We start from the raw sequence: 17,970 nt of genomic DNA, 5'->3' as shown, positions 1-17,970 counted from the left end.
ACCTAATAAATACAAGCTACCGGCATTAGCGGGAGGGGGAGAGAGAAAAGAGTTGAAAAATGGGTTGAAAGAATACAGGCCGCTTATGCTTAGGATATATTTTTTTTTTAAGAGAAAAATCTCTGTGAGGCACTTGGTCTTTTAATGGATTCATACCAAAGAGTGGGGTGGTAGTATATATAGTTAGTGAACAACCATAATATCTTTTATAATAGCAAGCGAATCTAGTAAAATAATCACTCGTTAAAAATTAAGTATTTTAAATTTTTATTTTTTAACTAAGATAAAGTACTCAAATTCTTGCAACAAATAAGAGAATATCTTTAATTTGATGAAAAACAACTCGTGTTCACACTTCAAGAAAAGGCGAGACAAGAAAATATTACTTTAATATTATTGTTGTTGTTGTTTATTGGAAAGACAATCGGATCAAGTCCTTACTATTTTAACTGCGAATTACTTGTTAAGATTATGACATAAAATCTTCAGATTTCGGGTTTTGATTTTTAATGGGGTGTTGATATTCGTCCAGCCCATTATACATTAAGTAGATTCAATTTTTGAATTCCCTTCCTTCGGTCTATGTGCCGATTTCTAACCTGATTGGGGCAATTTAAATTGTGCGGACAGTAGTTTTGATCGATGATGATTGGATTTTGGACATTAATCATAGTGGCTCCAATGAATCGAATTGCTTTAACAAAACCGTTGCTGTGTCTGGCCCACGACTTAATTCTAAACCCATTTGTAGTGCCACTAAAAACTGTAGTCTTAACTGTCACATTCTGAACCCCGCGCTCATCCGTGGTCTTGGCTAAGCTTCCGATACTGAAGAACAACATCCATAATTGTCCGTCATGTTAATCATCATTGAATACATATACCTGAGAAAATCAAGCTGATTGCAGGTTTTAAATCATTTCTCACCTGATGCCATGGCCGGGGCCACATCCGACCCTTTCGATCCACAGGTTCTTAGTCCCGGGTCCAATTGAGATACAATCATCCCCGGTTCTAATCGAAGAATTCATGATCACAACATCAGTTGATAATTGGACATGAATACCATCTGTGTTTGGGCTGTCACCAGCAGCTATCACTCTGACTCCTTGGACTTGCACATTCTGGCAGCCATTTATCACAATGTGGAACATTTGGCTGTTTAGTGACAGCAATCCTTTGATCTTTATGTTGTTGGAGTTCACAAAGCTCAAGGTCTGCATCCATGCAAGGAAAAAAGATTAAGAAAAACTAATCTTAGTGCATCCATTAATGCGACATTATTCATTGAGAATTATAGTAATTTGAGCAATGTATAGTACCGTAGCTCCAGCAGGGCAATTCCTGCCTTTGGATTTGCAACCCCACAAGGGCGATCCCTTGGCATCAAGAGCCCCACCAACAATGGAGACACCGCTGACACCTTCAAAGCTAAGCCAATTACGGGCCCGACCAAGTATGCGATAATCCTCGGGAGCAATCAGGGTCCCATCAATCCTTATAGTGATATCAGGACTTTTGCAATGACCACCTTTAAAGGCCACAGAACCAAGCAGATACCTTCCTTTTGGTATGTAAATCATGGTCGGATCAGTAGAGCCACATGCCGCTGTCCAGGCATGAAGGAAGGCTTGGGTGGAGTCTGTTTTCCCATTTGGCCTGGCACCATAAGTAAGTACATTATAACTTGTTTTGGCAGATGATATGTTGACGTTTAAGCTGACCAAGAAAATGAAGAGCAGTAGAGATGGAATACACGACAGCTTTGCCATGTTCTGTATTCAGTAAGGCACAGAAAGAGAGCGAGGTGGTGCGATGATTGAATTATTGCAATGAATGAGTTGGAGGTAACGAGCAGTTGATATTGGAAGTTGAAGAGGGTTTAAGAAGTATTTATAGGGACAGACAAATATGTAAAAACGCAATAACCACATAGACGCAATAGTTTTAGATACAGAGGAATGGTGTAGGGTTCAAGGGAGGTTATGAAGTGAGAAATAGAAAACGAAAGAAAGCAGCGCCGGAACTCTTGCTTCTCTTGTTAAATGTCTTGCTTTGTCTTTCAATCCACTGCGTGTACTCTCTGATCATCAAGCCATGTTGCATGCATGGAAAGATCCTCGGTCTTTTCCTTTGATCTAGTTACTGGTCAAGTCCTTGATTAACATTTAAGAAAAAGAGATCAAGTTTGGCTACATAACTCCACTTTTATATTTGGGCAACTGCTTGAATTGTCAAAGGATGCCTCTCCAGTAATATTGTTGAAGTAGACCAGCTTGCACAGCAGTCCAGAGAGCATGAAGGAGCCACCAAACCACCTGAAGTATTTCTTAGAAGTAAATGAAACTATAAAGCAACGTATATTTTTAATCATTATCGTTGCCATCAATATCCAAATATTGATGATAACGATAATGATTAAAAAAAGTCAAGCCCTGTTTCCTTCCGTAATTAGCAGCATCCATCTTTACACTTTTCTCAGGGTCGCCACGTTTCAATTGTCTTCACCGTGAAGCAATCCGGTCTTCTGTGTCCGTTTCTTTAATTCAGACGTTGAGCATGAAAACGTTTCCATCAAGCGAAAGACAGACGGCATTTTACATTTGTATTGAAAAACTATTTGTTGTCTTCTTCTTTTTCCTTAACTTGAAGAAGATTAAAGATTTAATTTAGAATGGTGTTATCTCTTATTTTTAATAAAACTGTGATGTATTTTATCTTGACTAGATCAAATTTTATTAGAAATATTACTTTCTAATTAATAAAATTCAAAACTAATTAAAAACAAGAGAAAGGTATAGAAATTATTTTTATCTTAAAAAAAATTAACAACCAAATTATTACTAAAATTCAAAACTAATTAAAAACAAGAGAAATGTATAGAAATTATTTTTATCTTAAAAAAAAACCTAACAACCAAACAAACAATTAATTAGCCAAATAATACATTTTAAGTGGTATCCGATTGGCTCGTACCCTAAAGTTATTGAAAACTCAAACTAATATCTTAAATATAGAGGATATAAATAATGGAATTGAAATATTAGGATTTTTTATACAAGTTAACAAATGTAGAATTATTAATTGTGAATATAGACATAAAAGTTAAGAATAATTAATAATAATACACGTTGCCGGATTGTGATTTAATGTTATAAATTCTGTTATATAACATAACTAAAAAAATTAAAAATTAAACATGCTCAAAACCAATTTTACCATACAAATGATCAAATGTTGTATTATAAACATAAACCTCTTGACTAGAAGCCTAAAGGTGGTGGATTTGTGCTGACTTGGGAGGATGGGGATTCTGTCGTCACCATGATGGGTCCTTTTGAAAGTCCGTACGTACTCGGTAAATGTTAGTAACTTATTGATATACTTGGACAATCAAAATATTTTTTTTAATTTTTTTTACTTTAGTACTTTAAAACTATAAAAAATATTAAAATAACATCACTTTAATATATTTTTAAATCAAAAATATTTTTAAAAATCAACTAAAATTAAAAATAAAAATAATATCAAACACCATATAAAAATATCATATAATTAATTCGTGTTTTCCATTGATTCCAAGACTAGCTCGTTCTATCTATGCTTGGGTTTTTATATTTGGCAGTTGGTTTTTTAATGGAAGCATGCCAAGGAGTGGGGTGGTAGTATATATTAGTGAACCAACAAAATATTTTTTTTATAATAGCAAGTAGATCTAATAAAATGATAGCTCGTTAAGAAATGGATATCTTAAATTTGATTTTTTAACCAAGCTCAAGTACTTAAATTCTTGCAACAAGAGAAATATCTTTAATCCGAAGGAAAACAAATCTTGTTCACACTTTAAGAAAAGGAGAGACAAGAAAATATTACTTTCAATCAACAAATTAACAAAAACTAAAGTCAGTATTGTTGTTGTTGTTTCTTTGAAAGTAAGATCGAATCAAGTCCTTACCATTGTTTTAACTGCGAATTACTTGTTGATATTCTTGTTGGTCATTATACAGTACGTAGATTTAAATTTTGAATCCTCTTCGTTTGGTCTTAATCGCATACTGTTGCTTTTATATATTATTTTCGTTGTTGGCTGAACTGCACCAGGATATTCACATATTGCTCCGGGACTGAATCTAAAAATGGAGGACTAGATCAACAACACCTACGAGACATCTACAATTCTTATTACATTAAGACAAAAGAACAAGGTACAACTTCTTTTTTGGGATAACGATTGAAAGTTTATTAAAAAGGCCATAAAGTCAAAAGATTAAACTAAACCGGTAGTCCCACTTTATTTAAGGTTGATAGTAACTTAAAACTTTGATATAAAATATATTTTATAATTTTATTTAATAATTTAAATTTTTAGATTAAATTGGTTCTTTGACATGATATTAGAAGCTTAATGATCAAGTAGTCACGAGTTCGAATCTTGCTATTTCTATTTATTTGATAAAAATTAAGTACAAGATAATATGGGTTTGTGTAAGTTTCAAGTCCAAAAAACTTTCACTTGAGGAAGTATGTTAGAGAATAATTTAAATTATATCTTGATACCTCACTTAAAAGTTTAAACTTTTGGGTTAAGATAGTTCTTTGACAACTAACTTTTGGGTTAAGATGGTTCTTTGACAACCACCTTAAGTAAAAGTCATTTGAACTTGAAATTTGCATAGAGTCATTTTATTTTATATTTAATTTTTATCAAATAAATAAAAATTATGATATTCGAACTCGTGACTACTTGGTTATCAAGACTTTAATATCATGTTAAAGAACTATCTTAATCTAATAATTTAAGCATTTAGATAAAATTTCAAGATATAATTTATATTATTCTCTAGTAAATTTACATACTATAACTTGTTTCTATAACTTGTTTCAACAGATGATATGTTAATATTATTTAAGCTCACCATGAAAATGAAAATCATGATATAATGACACAACATCAACATTTCCATGTTATTTGCTTAATATATAAGAAACAGAAAGAGAGCCAGAGACCTACGGTTATGATGATCTTGATCAATTGAATGGATATAGTGGTTGTAAAAATGAGATGTTATGAAAGTTGTAGGGTTTTACTAGTTGATGTTGAACTTGGAGAGATTTGAAAGGTATTTATACATAGATACGCTCAAGAATGGAATATAATTAGTTAGATACAGAAAGGTTACAGATTAATTTAATTTGATAGCTAGCTACAGAGGAAGTATAGTGTAGGGTTTAAGCTTGGTAGCTAGGGAGGTCGAGAAGCGGTGAAAATATGGAAAATGGAAGAAAACGGCGCCGGAACTGAAATGGCGACGCACTTGTCTTGTTACATGCATTGCTTTAAATTAAGTAGCCAGGTGGAGAGAGGTCCCAGAAAATCTCAAATCGTTTAAAGCAGCCAGGTACAGGGTCCAAAGGTGGAGAGCACGTGGCACCATCCGGTTCCTTAGAGTTCAATGAAATTACGAGTCAATCTATTTGTCATCGTTATCATCAACCCAAATATATATATGCCGTTTCTAATACCTACTCAATTCTCTAACAACCGCCGCCGCCGCATTTAACTATGCCTTCATCATCAAGAAATTCAGCTTTTATGTTTCTTTATATTTAATTTATTATAGAGGGTAAGTATGTGTACTAATAAGATTGAATGAACCAACTATCTAGGTAATAAACAAGTGATAAGGATTTAAAATTAAAGAATTTGCTTTCTCTGTGATCTTAGATTTGAGTTCTTAGTTGTTCATATGATGGTCATTAGAGGCTTATATAGTCATTAACTTCAAGGCCAGTGGAATTAATCGTGATGCGCGTAAACTGGCCCAGACACCCATGTTAATCTAAAAAAAAAGAGATTGAATGGAACCGAAACTTCTTTTTTTTTAACAGATTAATTAGATGTTTAACATTCATCTTCCTCTAAAACTTTTTGTGCTTCTAAGTAAAAGAAATTAGACACAACCATTTGGTTGAACTCGCGCGGTTAATTATCTGTCCATCCATGTTGATACGAGATGATTAAGCTTCTTTATTTAAGTAGATCAAATCTATATTTTGTAACTTTAAATATGTGAGTGTATTTTTTAAACTACAATCATATGTATTTTATGATGATAGGGCAGCAAATTTTCCTCAAGATACTTTGAGATATCATATAACTTATTTTTATCCTAATAGCACAACATAATTGAAATAAAAAAATCAATAAAACTATAATGTTTTACCTTCAAAGAAGAAAGAAAATGGTGATGGATCAACCTTTTTATTTTATAAGGCAGTTTGATTTTGACAACAATATTGATATTCTTTAATGATAGTAGAATTTCTAACATTATTTATAGTATCACCAATAAATCAATTTTCTCTTATAAATCCAGTGCTCGATATAGCCCATGACTTTATTTTGAATTTATTTGTAGTAACAATTAAAATTATTATTTTAATTTAGATTGATATAACATGACTGGTTATGTTTTATTTATTTTTTAAAACTTATTAATTTAAATTTTATAAACCTTAAAATCATTCAAAATTTATATAATAATTAATTTTAAAATTCATAAAATTAATCACAATACATAAAAATTGATAAATCACCCGCACTAATCTGAAAAAAAGAAAAAATTACCTTCTTAACTGTCACATTCTAAACACCCGGCTCGTCCGTGATTGTCTTGGATTCCAATATTGAAAAACAATTATACCCATAATTATCCAAATGTCAGTCATCATAATAATATTTTTATATTTATGTTAAAAAAAGTCAAGTGCGTTACGTGCAGGGTTTAATAATTAAATCATATCTTACCTGATGCCATGAGCAGCAGGGCCACATTTGATCTCTTCGATCCACAAGTTCAGAGTATCAGCTAGGTCCGATTAATCATACCCTGTTTTGATTGAAGAATTCTGGATCACAACATTTTTTTATGCTTCCAAATGGAAGTGTTTGGGCTGTCGCTTTGACACCTTAAACTTGCACGTCTTGACACTCAGAATTACAGTGTGGAACATAAATATTTGGCTATATAATGACGGAAATCCATTGATCTTTGATTAGTTTTAGTGACTGCACCCATGCCAAAAAACAAGTGTATATAAAAATGGCATACGCGATGTATATAGAGAGTTGTGTATATTACTGCATTGAAACGTAGAACCGTAGCTCCTTGAGGACAATTGCTGCCTTCGGCTTTGCAATCCCACAAAGGCGACCCATTTGCATTAGGAACCACGTTACCAAAAATGGAAACACCGTTAACCAGGTGAAAGCTACGCCAACTGTTAGCTCCTCCAAGTTTGCGATAATCACCAGGAGGAGCCACTAGCTTGCCATCAATCTTTATAGTAATATCAAGGTTTCTGCAGTTAAGAACATATGCGAAGGACACAGAGTCAAACAAAATAGTTCCCCGCCGCTGGAATATAAATCATGCTTGAACCTCATTAAAAAAAAAAAAAACTCCATTCTGATCTCTTTCAATTAAGAAATACAAAGAACTTGATCAAGAAACAACTCAGTACATATTGCTAGTGCACTTCCTCTTAACCCAAAAAATATAACAAGGAATGGATGTTTAACTCGATTGACATGCATGAAATTTATAATAAAAGAGACATTTAGTTAATGAAGTAATCGGATCTCTCCAAGATACTGTCGGTCTCCGAAAAGCTATCGAAAGTGATGTTAAACTAAACCTTTTTTCTGTTTTACAATCAGGTGGTAATTTTAGATTAGCTTTTGCTTGTTGGAAATTAATTCATTTTTCCCGGTTCGTTCAGAGATATTCATCTCTGCATCTAAACTACAGAATTCATGATTTTTATTTATTTTTTTCATAACCCATTAAACCCATTTAAATCTCACTCCGAAGTCATTGCACCCATCCTCCATTCCTCCCAGGAAACAAGGCCAACAGATGAGGGAAGCTAACCCCCGTCGTGACTGTTGAGCCGGTAAAAAAATAGCTGCACCATGGGAGCGCCTTGTGCTAACCAAGTCCCAGGCCTTGCAGGGCATTATTACAAAATATTATCTTGTAAGAAATAACTAAAAGACGAGAAATGAAATGAATGATAATAATTAATAAACACATAATATTTTAAAAAGTAAACAAAGAAACCCAGGAGAGCATATATATCTTAGAAAGAAAATGAAGACAATAAACTCTAGTGATCGAATCCTGTAAATGCAGGTTGATATATATATATATTCCCCCGTTAGCTTGCTCACTCGAAAAAGTCATTTTTACACACGAATTGGAAAACTAAGGCATTGAAAAACCAACACCGAATAAAGAAATGGAAAGAACCAAAAAAACCTGCTGATGTATTCGCTTTTCTGTACAGTTAAAATTGACAATCAGTCCCAAAAAATCACAAGTTCTATTCAAACTCACCTCAACAACCGATGACATAAAAAAAAAACCCCTGGCATTGGGCAAATGCTCAACTTGCAAAAGCAATGAAGGCACGAGGGCTTGTGTTATTTACATGGAGATGATTGTAAAAAATGGAGAAGGGATAGTAAATCATCCAGTGAATTGCCATTCAGCCACTCCAAATGATTTCCATTTATGGACTGTGCAAATTGTGCAGGTGATTAACCATGTCATAGGAACTGCTAAGATGTTGGTAATCGGCACGGCGGAGAAGATTTCCTTGGATTTGCCCCGAGCCATTTGGTCTTGTGCCAAGTTGTGCTGTTTGTGATGAACAGCAGTGACGCACACGAATCCGATGATTTTTTGTCTCATTTGTGTTGTAACTAGCTCGAACTTTCACCACCAACATAGCTTCCTCGTCCCTGGTGTCTTCACACCATGAATTCTGAGGGACACCATCAATAAAAACCTCCATGGTGGGGAAATCTTCAAGATGAATTGACACCTCGGCAATATGGTCTGGTTTGATTATGCCAGCAGCTGGAGTGACCTGTTCCAAATAGCACAAATCTTGACATGCACAAGGTGGCACTCTTAATTACCTAGAATATGTACAAGGGTGTGCTTATCACATGGAAATGAATGGTCATTAGCACTATGTGAGCAAGCAAGCAACTGGATTTTTTCCTTTACCATACGGCCTCCTATTTTCACTGCCAATGTTTTATAACCAATCCAATACACATAAAATATATATTAGAATTCAATGTTAAAGGAAGAAGCTCGTCTCTTGAGCCTTGTAGGCAGATTTGGTTTATGATAGCAGGAAATGGAGCAAAAAGATCCATCCATACAGCCAACCCCAACTAGTTTGGGATCATGGCTTTGTTGTTGTCATTGATAAAAGAATCGGATACTTTTACATCTTCCAATTTTCCAAGGATCAAGACCACTATGATCTGATATCCAGCAAATGGTCCAAACAATGGGTAAAGGGAATGATTAAGGTTTAGTAGTTTTATTTTCTGTGAAGTACGGACTTACCTCAAGCCAATGGGGAAAGCCATAGGAACCTCTTGGATGATGATCTGATGCTTGTCCATCTTCATCAATTATTGACAGGCCTTCACAAATAATTTCGAACAAAGCATAATTTTCCCCACATTTATTTGTGATACGCAAGATGGCTGTATCCTGGTTTTGAAGGATTATGTTGTTCGTGCTTACAATGGTTTCTGGAATCTTGCATAGTTCATCAATTATGCATCTAATTTCCTCATTTGATTTCATAATGTCTCCAAACTCTTGTCTCCTCACTGACTCGTCAACTTTTGCAATATCAATACTGAATATGCAACGAACAGGCTTGTGATCACTGTCGGTGACATCCATGCAGGCATCATACCTGTCCAGATTGGCAGTGAGTTAAAGACATGCATGTGTGCACTTTTTCACTGAAGTGATAATATTCATACGTGGATCCACCAGGTAATGCTCAGGCAAATGCAGACATGGTCAAGGCAAAATATGAGTCTTGGTTAATTGAAGCAAATTTATCTTTCGAATGTATCTTAATTCCCTAAACATTCCAGAAAACCTTCCTAAGAAAGCTTACTGTGATATCAAAGAGACAACAGGACAGTCTAAGCTGCATTCAGATACATGAGCTGACCGGCTATCACGATATAGCACTCTGTCACACCAGGCAGGGATACGCTTCTTTTCACCTGAACCATACCCTGCAGACAGTTGCAGATGTTAAGAGTTCAAAATCCATAACAACATAAAAGCTGGAAAAAGATACACCCCCTGGGGTAAGGAGTTGTATAAATAGTACAGCCATGAATCTGATTCATAAGTCATATTACAGGACACAAAATCATATACTTAAAGAAGCAACCAAAACCCAACTAAATAATCCAGGTCAATTTCCATATTTTACAGTAACTGTACCTGCTAAACCAGGTTGGTGCTTTTCAAACTTGTATGTGGGAGGAAATCTAATAACTGCTTCACGCATCCCTTGGAACACATTTCCAGCTCCCATTTCTGAGCGGAGTTGGTCCTTTTCTCTAAGCCAATCAAAGCATCTCTGAGATACAAAATCCCTTGCTTCATCATAAGATATACCATCAAGCCGATAATTAAAATCACCAAGAAATATAACCATGTCTGCCTCTGATAAATCGGGTATTCCTTCTGGAGAGTAGTTAGCACCCATAACCTGAACATGCATTTATGCTAAATCATGCATAGTAAATGTAAATGAATCATATAGAAAGCAATTTAAGGACAACATAGCTTCTCATCGCTCGATGTAAAAACTTACATTTGCACCGCGAAGCATTTGGGCAGCAGATGAAGTGCCAGCTGCAATAGAAAGGAGTAATGGCAAGCCAGTTCTATAAACAAGCCAAATTAAAGAGCAGGCAATCGAGCAAGACAAGAGCAGGTATGACACCATACCGGCTGCAGCACCTAATAAATTAGATGGTCGGCCAAAGTTCATAGTCCGATATACATGGTCAAAATCAGCATTCCGACGATTAACCGCTTCTAAATGTGCTGCAAAGTGGCAATTAACAAAGCACATTACCCGATCATATACCCTAATCCTCAAACCAACAGCACCCTGCACACTCAACATTTATTCACACCAATAAAAAGAATAGTTAGAGAAGACACACTGACCATCAGCTAAGCAGCGTAATAATAGATTTGTGAGCCAGTTACAACTTCAATCCAAGAATTTAAATTATTAAGTGTAGAATAAAGATTTTTTTCCTTCACAAAAGTAACTGTGAGCAGGCCAGGCATACCTTATTACCAATTGCACGTCCAAATCCACATGGAACTGCGGCAGCATCAACATCCCCCACATGAGCTTTAAGACTATTTCTAACCCTGCCATACATTTATTCATAAATCAGAACCAAGATAGCCATCAAGGGCTGAGACAAATGAGATTTACAAGAAAAGTTGCACATGCCTAAGCTAGAACTGTCAAATAAAATTTCAAACCAAGCTTTTGTAAAGATTCCATTTCAGGGCCAAATTAAGCAGCCTCGTTGCATACAACCCCAATAAATAAAACCCTAAACATAAAAAAGAAAATGGTAACAGGCTCACATTCCGATGTTAAAATGCTGGTCTTCTAGAAAGAACATTTTTTTTTATACAAACAGATATGCCAATCTAACAAGATGAACTCACTTGAATATGATTTATAAACAATTAAATTATTCAATTTTATCCAGCCATACAGGCATCCATTGGTCATTAAAACTATAAGACTGGTTTCATATTTCTATCAGTCCATGGACACTAACCACATGGCAATCAGCAAGCCTGCTAGCTGCCTTGAACCAACACGTTCAAACGTTGACCCTTCATCCAATGTTTTGCCAATCATGTCTAGCCACCACTGCCCAACAGAACTGCCCTCCAGTCCAACCTGCAGTTGAAAAGAAAACCCAAGCAACATGAAACAACAAAAATGTGAGAGAAGAAGAGCAAAGATTATTAAATATCAGCACAATCACAAAAGAGAATGTTGATGCAAGATGTTTAGCAGCATTGCTTCCATTCCTATTATCCTTGCTTCTTCTTCTGTTTTCCTTTTAGACACGGTCATTTGCAACCAATATATCAAAAAGATTATACACTATTTTCATTGTAACAGACGCCTAGCACAGTATCACCCCGCATTGTCTTATCCCAGAGTGAGTTCACAGGAACAATCATGTCTTATGCATTTTATTCATTTCATCATGTCCTTTCCATATTTTCCACCCGGTTTTAATGCTTAGACCAAAATTATTCACTTTTTCAAAGATCTTCAACTCGTGAAAACAACTTAAAAGAAACACCATCATTATATATATCACTTGCAACAGCTGTTTTCCTATATCTTGAAGAAGAAAAAAAAGCTAAAAAAACTTCTTGTGCAAGCTAGTAGAGTTATCAATGTCATTTCAGAGAATTGATTAAGAGAGAGAAAGTCCCTGCAGTCGCACATGGAAAAAAAACTTTTGAGGGCCATGCAAACAAAAAACCGTTAAGAACATACTTGCCAAGTTCAATAATGGATATGTCTTACAGTTTCCTTTGCCGCAGACATTGCAAGCACACCAGCTCCCATTTCAACTTCTTGCAACCCAACAACAACAATGCCAGCATCCCCAGCAGCAGAACCTAACCAGGACACAAGCGAGTCTTGTGAAGCTTTTTCTTGTGCTACATTCCATGTACCAGTCAATATTTTTAAATTCTCTATCCTTGTATACAAAAATTCTTTTCCAACTAACTCTGAACGCAATATATTGTCAAGGAGTCCTGGAGACATGACATTCCATCCGCGTATACCGCCATGATTAGCCAGGGTGAAAACATAGCCGGCTCCAACAGCCAATTTTATAACTGGACTGCTGTGTGCCACCCATCCTCCAAGCAGATTACCCTCAAGGTCTAATACTTGAACAGTACCACTTGCATAACCAACCCATATTCGCAAACCAAATGTACACAAGCACTGAACAGCCACAGAATGATACTGGAAATCTTGCAAACGATTGCCATTTCCATCCCATTGCACAAGTGAGCCGTTTGCACACCCAGTCCAAATCATTCCATCTCTTGTTATTATCAGCGCTTCAGTTCTCTTATTATCATCTCCAAAGCCACCTTTAGAAGCAACTCGACGAACAGCATCAGCTGCTCCCATTATAGCATTGCGTGAACGCTGAAAGAAACCAAATGAAGTTGGCATTTTCTCTTTCTTTGAACCAGAAATAATTTTCATCTTGATCTCATCTTCAAAGGTAAGGTCCTGTCCTGACAACATGTCCAGTCTTTCAATCTGACCATCTATATTAAACATTTTCAGCAACTCCCTTGTGCGAGCATCCCTGTAAAATAGATGGCTCCCCTTAATTTAACTTTATTTAGTAAAATCCATGAAATCATAATGAAAATAAAATATTAATTCCCCTCCAACCCAAACATAAATAGACAGAAAGAAACATGTAGTTCCTGGTATCCAACTAAGTCTGTGCTAACCATAGTAACTAAAAAGATAAGATCCCCAAAACACAACGAGACTGGGTGAAACCAGCAGTTGTAGAATTTCACAATTTGTTCTAAATCAGAAATTAGAATCATGAGAAAAGAGTCAAAATAATACATCTGTTATGCTTCTTCTCTTTCTGCTTTTTTGGCTGCCTTCACTGAAAATACACCATGTCCCCCTTGCATGGTATCCTATTCTCAACACCTAGCAATCACTGCAACTAGTTACTTATTTGGTATTGAAGTTTAGTTGAGTTGTTAAGAAAATTGATTTGTCACTTCTGTTCACAAGAAAATGCAAAAACCACAGAACTGACAGTGTTATATGCAAAAATAAGATTGAAGAATCATTTGTAGGAATTTGATGAAGACATGCAACGCCTACATCAGGAAATGGATATAACAATATTAGTTTGATAACAGAGAGCCACGCGAGTTAACAGTCTATAACCAAATAGCTAAACGCAACATCCCACACCAGATAGTAAGAAGGATTGAAGGTGAATATATTTTTTCAGGATCAAGAGGGTTCTGGATTGGTAGTTTGACCAAGGTCCTCGCTAAGACAGAAAAAAAGAACCCTTCATCCTACAGATAACTGAGAAAGTCATTTTACTCTCTTGAGTTCTCTCATTGGTAGAAATACCTCATATTTCCTCTGATCACTTTCCCGACTACAGGGTCATTTTAGGTTTCTCTAGCTTGATTTGCTAAGTTCATTCTCTAGGGTGAGTTTTCTCTTAAGGATTTTCATTGTTAATTTTCTGCCATCTTCATATTTAAATGGCTTTAGACTCCACAAATTTACACCACATGCTATCAAATCTGCTCATATTATGAGATATCCCTCTCACAGAAATATGAAATATATTAAGAAAATACATTAAGCCTAGAAAGATTGTATTCTATTTGGCTACTCTCAAGGCCATTCTCAATTCACAAGGCATTCAGCCAACATGAATAACGAGGACAAGATAGCAGATATGGCCATGAAATGATGCGCAAGCCATGAGGATCCACAAGTCTCTTGAGAAACAATAGAAAAATTCAAGCTAACATTATAATTTTGGATAACAGGGTCCATATCAAGATAATCATTGATCGAACCATGATGTGTAGCAGAATTTTTGTATTTTTCACTTTTTTCTACTATATATCAAATTTTATATTTCGCTGGTGTATAAGTGCCGAACCATGTTTCACTCTTAAGACATAGTGTATTTGACTGGACCTTATAAGACCATTTTTGAATCATATTGTATATTTTAAAAACCATTCCATTGTAGAGAAGTTTCTAAACTACCATGAGAACAATGAGAAAGCTCAGAGAATAAAGCATAATGCAATAATCAAACTCGAGTAAGATAACCACAAAACGCACATACCACAATGCAAACGACAAGAACCCAGCACTCCATACTTTAGCCGTAGAGTTATCTGAAAGCAAGTGTTTAACATCGGAGTTCAACACATTGGTGAATCCATTCGCAGTCACTTGGTTCCTTAGATCAATAAATGACCTCTCCACTAACAATGCAGCCACGTGCCTCTCTTCAGGCGTGAATGAAAAGGCCTTTTCCAGCGCTTCCCATGGCCATATCTTAATAACTCCCCCCTCCGATCCCGACCACAAATCCCCTGAAAACCAAAACAGAAATAAAATCAAATCCAAACACTACAAAAAGAAAACAAAAAAATTAATCAATAATTTTAAAACAGTGAGAACTGACCATAGCAAGTCATGATCATGGACATGACTGGCCCACGATGTGCGACCCAAGACAAGACCTCCTTGACCCGACTTGAATCCGAATTCGGACCTGGATCCATTTTCCAACACCGGATTCTGCCATCTATATGCCCACTCCAAACAACTCGACTCCCTTCATCACCAATCAAACACGTAACACCGGAACCCGAAGTCAAAGCCACAGACTCCTTGCACGGCGCCGTTTCATCACTCCCACCGTACATTTCCTTCAATTCCCAGACCTGAACACCGTTTTCTCTCCCACCCCATAGTTGATTCTCGGTGGTTACAATCGTTCTCAAACCCCGACCAATTTGAGATTCTCTCAATGGATGTGGCCGAATTTCGAGACTCGGTGGACGGTCTGGGTGAACCGCAGCTCGAACCGGGACACGGAAAATTCCGGCTCCTCCTCCCTTGCCGATGAATTCGGGTAAACCGAGAGTTTTGTGGGTGTGGGAAACACTGTCGTTGTATGAGGTATTGGTTGTGGAGTTGTTGGAGAGTTTGCGGTCGAGGAATTGGATCATGTAATCGAGGCGTTTAGTGGAGGCTTCCAAGGAGGAGATGGAGTTGGAGGGCTGTGAATCGTCCTCGTAGTCAGATGAGGATGGTGATGAGATTGAGGAGGAAACATAACGGTCGAAGATCTTGGGCGTTCGGACCGGAGGTGAAGACGAAGAAGAATCATCGTTGTTGTTGATTTGGGAAGATGGAGAGTGAACGGAGAAGAAAACGTCGTCGTTTGGGTCCATAACTATTGTTGTTGTTGATTCCTTGTAACCGAAAAGGAGAGACAATACAGGGAGAGGAAGTTGGGGTTTGAGATTTTAAGACATTAGAGAGAGAATAACGGATAGAGAGGTTGAAAAATTTACAGCTGTGGACTGCGCGGTACAATACTGTAAGAGATTAGAATAGCTGACAGTAGTGGTGGATTTTATATTTTTCTTTTTCTTTTTGCTTGGTGGTGTTCGTTGGTTTCTTTGGAAGTGGAGCACTCATACAGGAGTGCTTGTTTATTTGCTCTATCTTTACAGCGTTTTTTTAATTGTTTTTTTAGTGTTATATTATTGTATTTTTTAATTTGTTAATATTAAAAATAAAATAAAAAATAAAAATATTTTAATATCTTTCTAATTAGAAAGTATTTTAAAAAAACACTGTACATATCACTATCAAACTCACATAAAGAAAGATTAACATTGTTAGTTTAGTCTTAGCCCTTAAAATTTAATGGATGGATATATAGGTGCTGACTTTAATATTAATTAAATTATCAAATTTAATCCCAAGATATTTACATTAAATGAAACACTTTCCTTCCAGATGTATCTTATCAGGGGTGTCAAAAAAGATTCCAAATTCCTGTAATCCCTCTTAAGTGACGCAAACTCTGTTTTTTTAATATGAATTAATTAAATAATGAAAGAATTTGTCCTTTTTTTTCCATCAATAAATAGAATGTAAAAAAATGTCTTTTTTTATATATAAAACCCCATAAATATTTATATCTGTGTAAAAACAATAATTAATTTTAGTTCAAGGAACCCTGCCCTCTCTAACCCACTTGATGCGTGTAATTAGTCTCCTTATCAATATACATTTTTTTCGTAATTTTTTTATCATACAATCTTACCATCAATCAAATTCAATCACTAGTTGGGATTTAGGGATTTTATAGTTATTGACCAAACAAAATGAAAAAAAAAAATTCCAGACTTATTTATCTTTGTTTAATGATTAAAAATAACTGTTCAATCAATCTTTAATCAAAAATGGTTTGCCCATTTTGATTGAAGATTAAGGTGAATTTAAAATTATTTGAATTATATAATTGTTAATTACTAATATTGGTAAATATCCTAAAGTATATAAAATAACATTTTTAATCAAAAAAATTATATTCTTGTGGGTAAAACACATGAAAGAATTAACAAAATTTACCCAATATAAAAGCAATCAAAAAAGTTATTAGGTGAAAATATAACCTATAGAAAAACAGGTTAATCTAACCAATTTTATTCATGTAAAACTTGTTTTATTTAAATGGAGAAAATTATATGCTTTTTTAAAATCATGTATCATGACTCAAATTTGTAATCAGTTTTATTTTTGATAGGAGTAGTTAATAATTAAATCTAATTTTTGTATTATTTTTATATCTGTAATAATGCGAAAAAATCTAATTACAATTATTTAAAAAAAAAAGATAATAACTAATAACTACCTATAAAATTTTATTAATTACCTATAAAAAATAATTAGAAAGAATATCTTCAACGTTGTCAATCGATAACAAGAAAACAAAATTTAGATAAATATCAATATTAATTACAGGAAAAAGAGTAGCAATCAAAACAAGTAATCCTCACAGTTAAAAATAAAAAAAATTAAGAATTTGTGGCTTTTTCTTTTTGAACGGTCAAGATTTTAACCAATCACTTCAAGATTTATTTATTGATGTAGAAAAAGATGTCTTGTGCTTTGAAAACAGTTCAAAACGATTCAAAAAGGTTTTGTCTTCTTCTTTTTCCTTAAAAAAAGGAAGAAATCTTGTGCGTGTATACATATAAAAAAGCCTAATTGTCCATGGACCTCTTCCTATTTCTCTGTCGTTTTAATTGAAAAAGTTACGTGCCTTTCTTTATGTTACCTATCAGAGTCAAAGGAAACAACTCTTTGATTGGGATTTGTAGAATCTTGACTCCACGTGGTCACGATGATAAGTATTAAAGAGCTTGTTTTCATGTTTAAAACAGTGCTCTT

The 17,970-nt window shown here is 35.0% G+C and overlaps 2 protein-coding genes across 4 annotated transcripts; both read right to left on the bottom strand.

Moving 5' to 3' along the window:
• Positions 1-536: 536 nt before the first annotated feature.
• LOC105119446 (polygalacturonase-like) lies at positions 537-1,869 on the bottom strand. Its single transcript, XM_011017592.1, has 3 exons — positions 1,323-1,869; positions 928-1,217; positions 537-828 (listed from the first exon to the last, which is right to left on the bottom strand). Exons 1-3 carry the CDS (start codon positions 1,770-1,772, stop codon positions 537-539), a joined length of 1,032 nt encoding a protein of 343 aa, XP_011015894.1. The 5' UTR covers positions 1,773-1,869.
• A 6,434-nt stretch (positions 1,870-8,303) lies between these two features.
• LOC105118390 (type II inositol 1,4,5-trisphosphate 5-phosphatase FRA3-like) lies at positions 8,304-16,126 on the bottom strand. Of its 3 annotated transcripts, XM_011016348.1 has the most exons (11): positions 15,182-16,125; positions 14,837-15,089; positions 12,484-13,291; positions 11,714-11,838; positions 11,204-11,288; positions 10,851-11,016; positions 10,714-10,754; positions 10,338-10,608; positions 10,000-10,123; positions 9,429-9,789; positions 8,304-8,934 (listed from the first exon to the last, which is right to left on the bottom strand). In XM_011016348.1, the coding sequence occupies exons 1-11, from the start codon at positions 15,954-15,956 to the stop codon at positions 8,575-8,577; spliced, it is 3,369 nt and encodes a 1,122-aa protein (XP_011014650.1). In that variant the 5' UTR covers positions 15,957-16,125; the 3' UTR covers positions 8,304-8,574. The 3 variants fall into 3 exon arrangements, with proteins under 3 accessions (XP_011014650.1, XP_011014637.1, XP_011014645.1); XM_011016335.1 differs by having other exon boundaries at positions 10,714-11,016; positions 15,182-16,126; XM_011016343.1 differs by having other exon boundaries at positions 10,000-10,111; positions 10,714-11,016; positions 15,182-16,126.
• Positions 16,127-17,970: the final 1,844 nt, after the last annotated feature.

Source organism: Populus euphratica, unplaced genomic scaffold (genome assembly GCF_000495115.2).
Source record: "Populus euphratica unplaced genomic scaffold, PopEup_1.0 scaffold5.1, whole genome shotgun sequence".
Taxonomy (NCBI): Eukaryota; Viridiplantae; Streptophyta; class Magnoliopsida; order Malpighiales; family Salicaceae; genus Populus; species Populus euphratica.
This window is presented reverse-complemented; position numbering and strand designations above follow the sequence as displayed.

Excerpts from the sequence above, each read along its gene's own strand:
- LOC105119446 (XM_011017592.1), bottom strand. The coding sequence starts at position 1,772 with ATGGCAAAGCTGTCGTGTATTCCATCTCTACTGCTCTTCATTTTCTTG. Across the intron at positions 1,218-1,322 it reads ATTGCCCTGCTGGAGCTACG|ACCTTGAGCTTTGTGAACTC; the intron begins GTACTATACATT and ends GCATGGATGCAG. Across the intron at positions 829-927 it reads GGCCCCGGCCATGGCATCAG|TATCGGAAGCTTAGCCAAGA; the intron begins GTGAGAAATGAT and ends GTTGTTCTTCAG.
- LOC105118390 (XM_011016335.1), bottom strand. The coding sequence starts at position 15,956 with ATGGACCCAAACGACGACGTTTTCTTCTCCGTTCACTCTCCATCTTCC. Across the intron at positions 13,292-14,836 it reads TTCTTGTCGTTTGCATTGTG|GGATGCTCGCACAAGGGAGT; the intron begins GTATGTGCGTTT and ends TCTATTTTACAG. Across the intron at positions 11,017-11,203 it reads GACGTGCAATTGGTAATAAG|GGTGCTGTTGGTTTGAGGAT; the intron begins GTATGCCTGGCC and ends TTGAGTGTGCAG.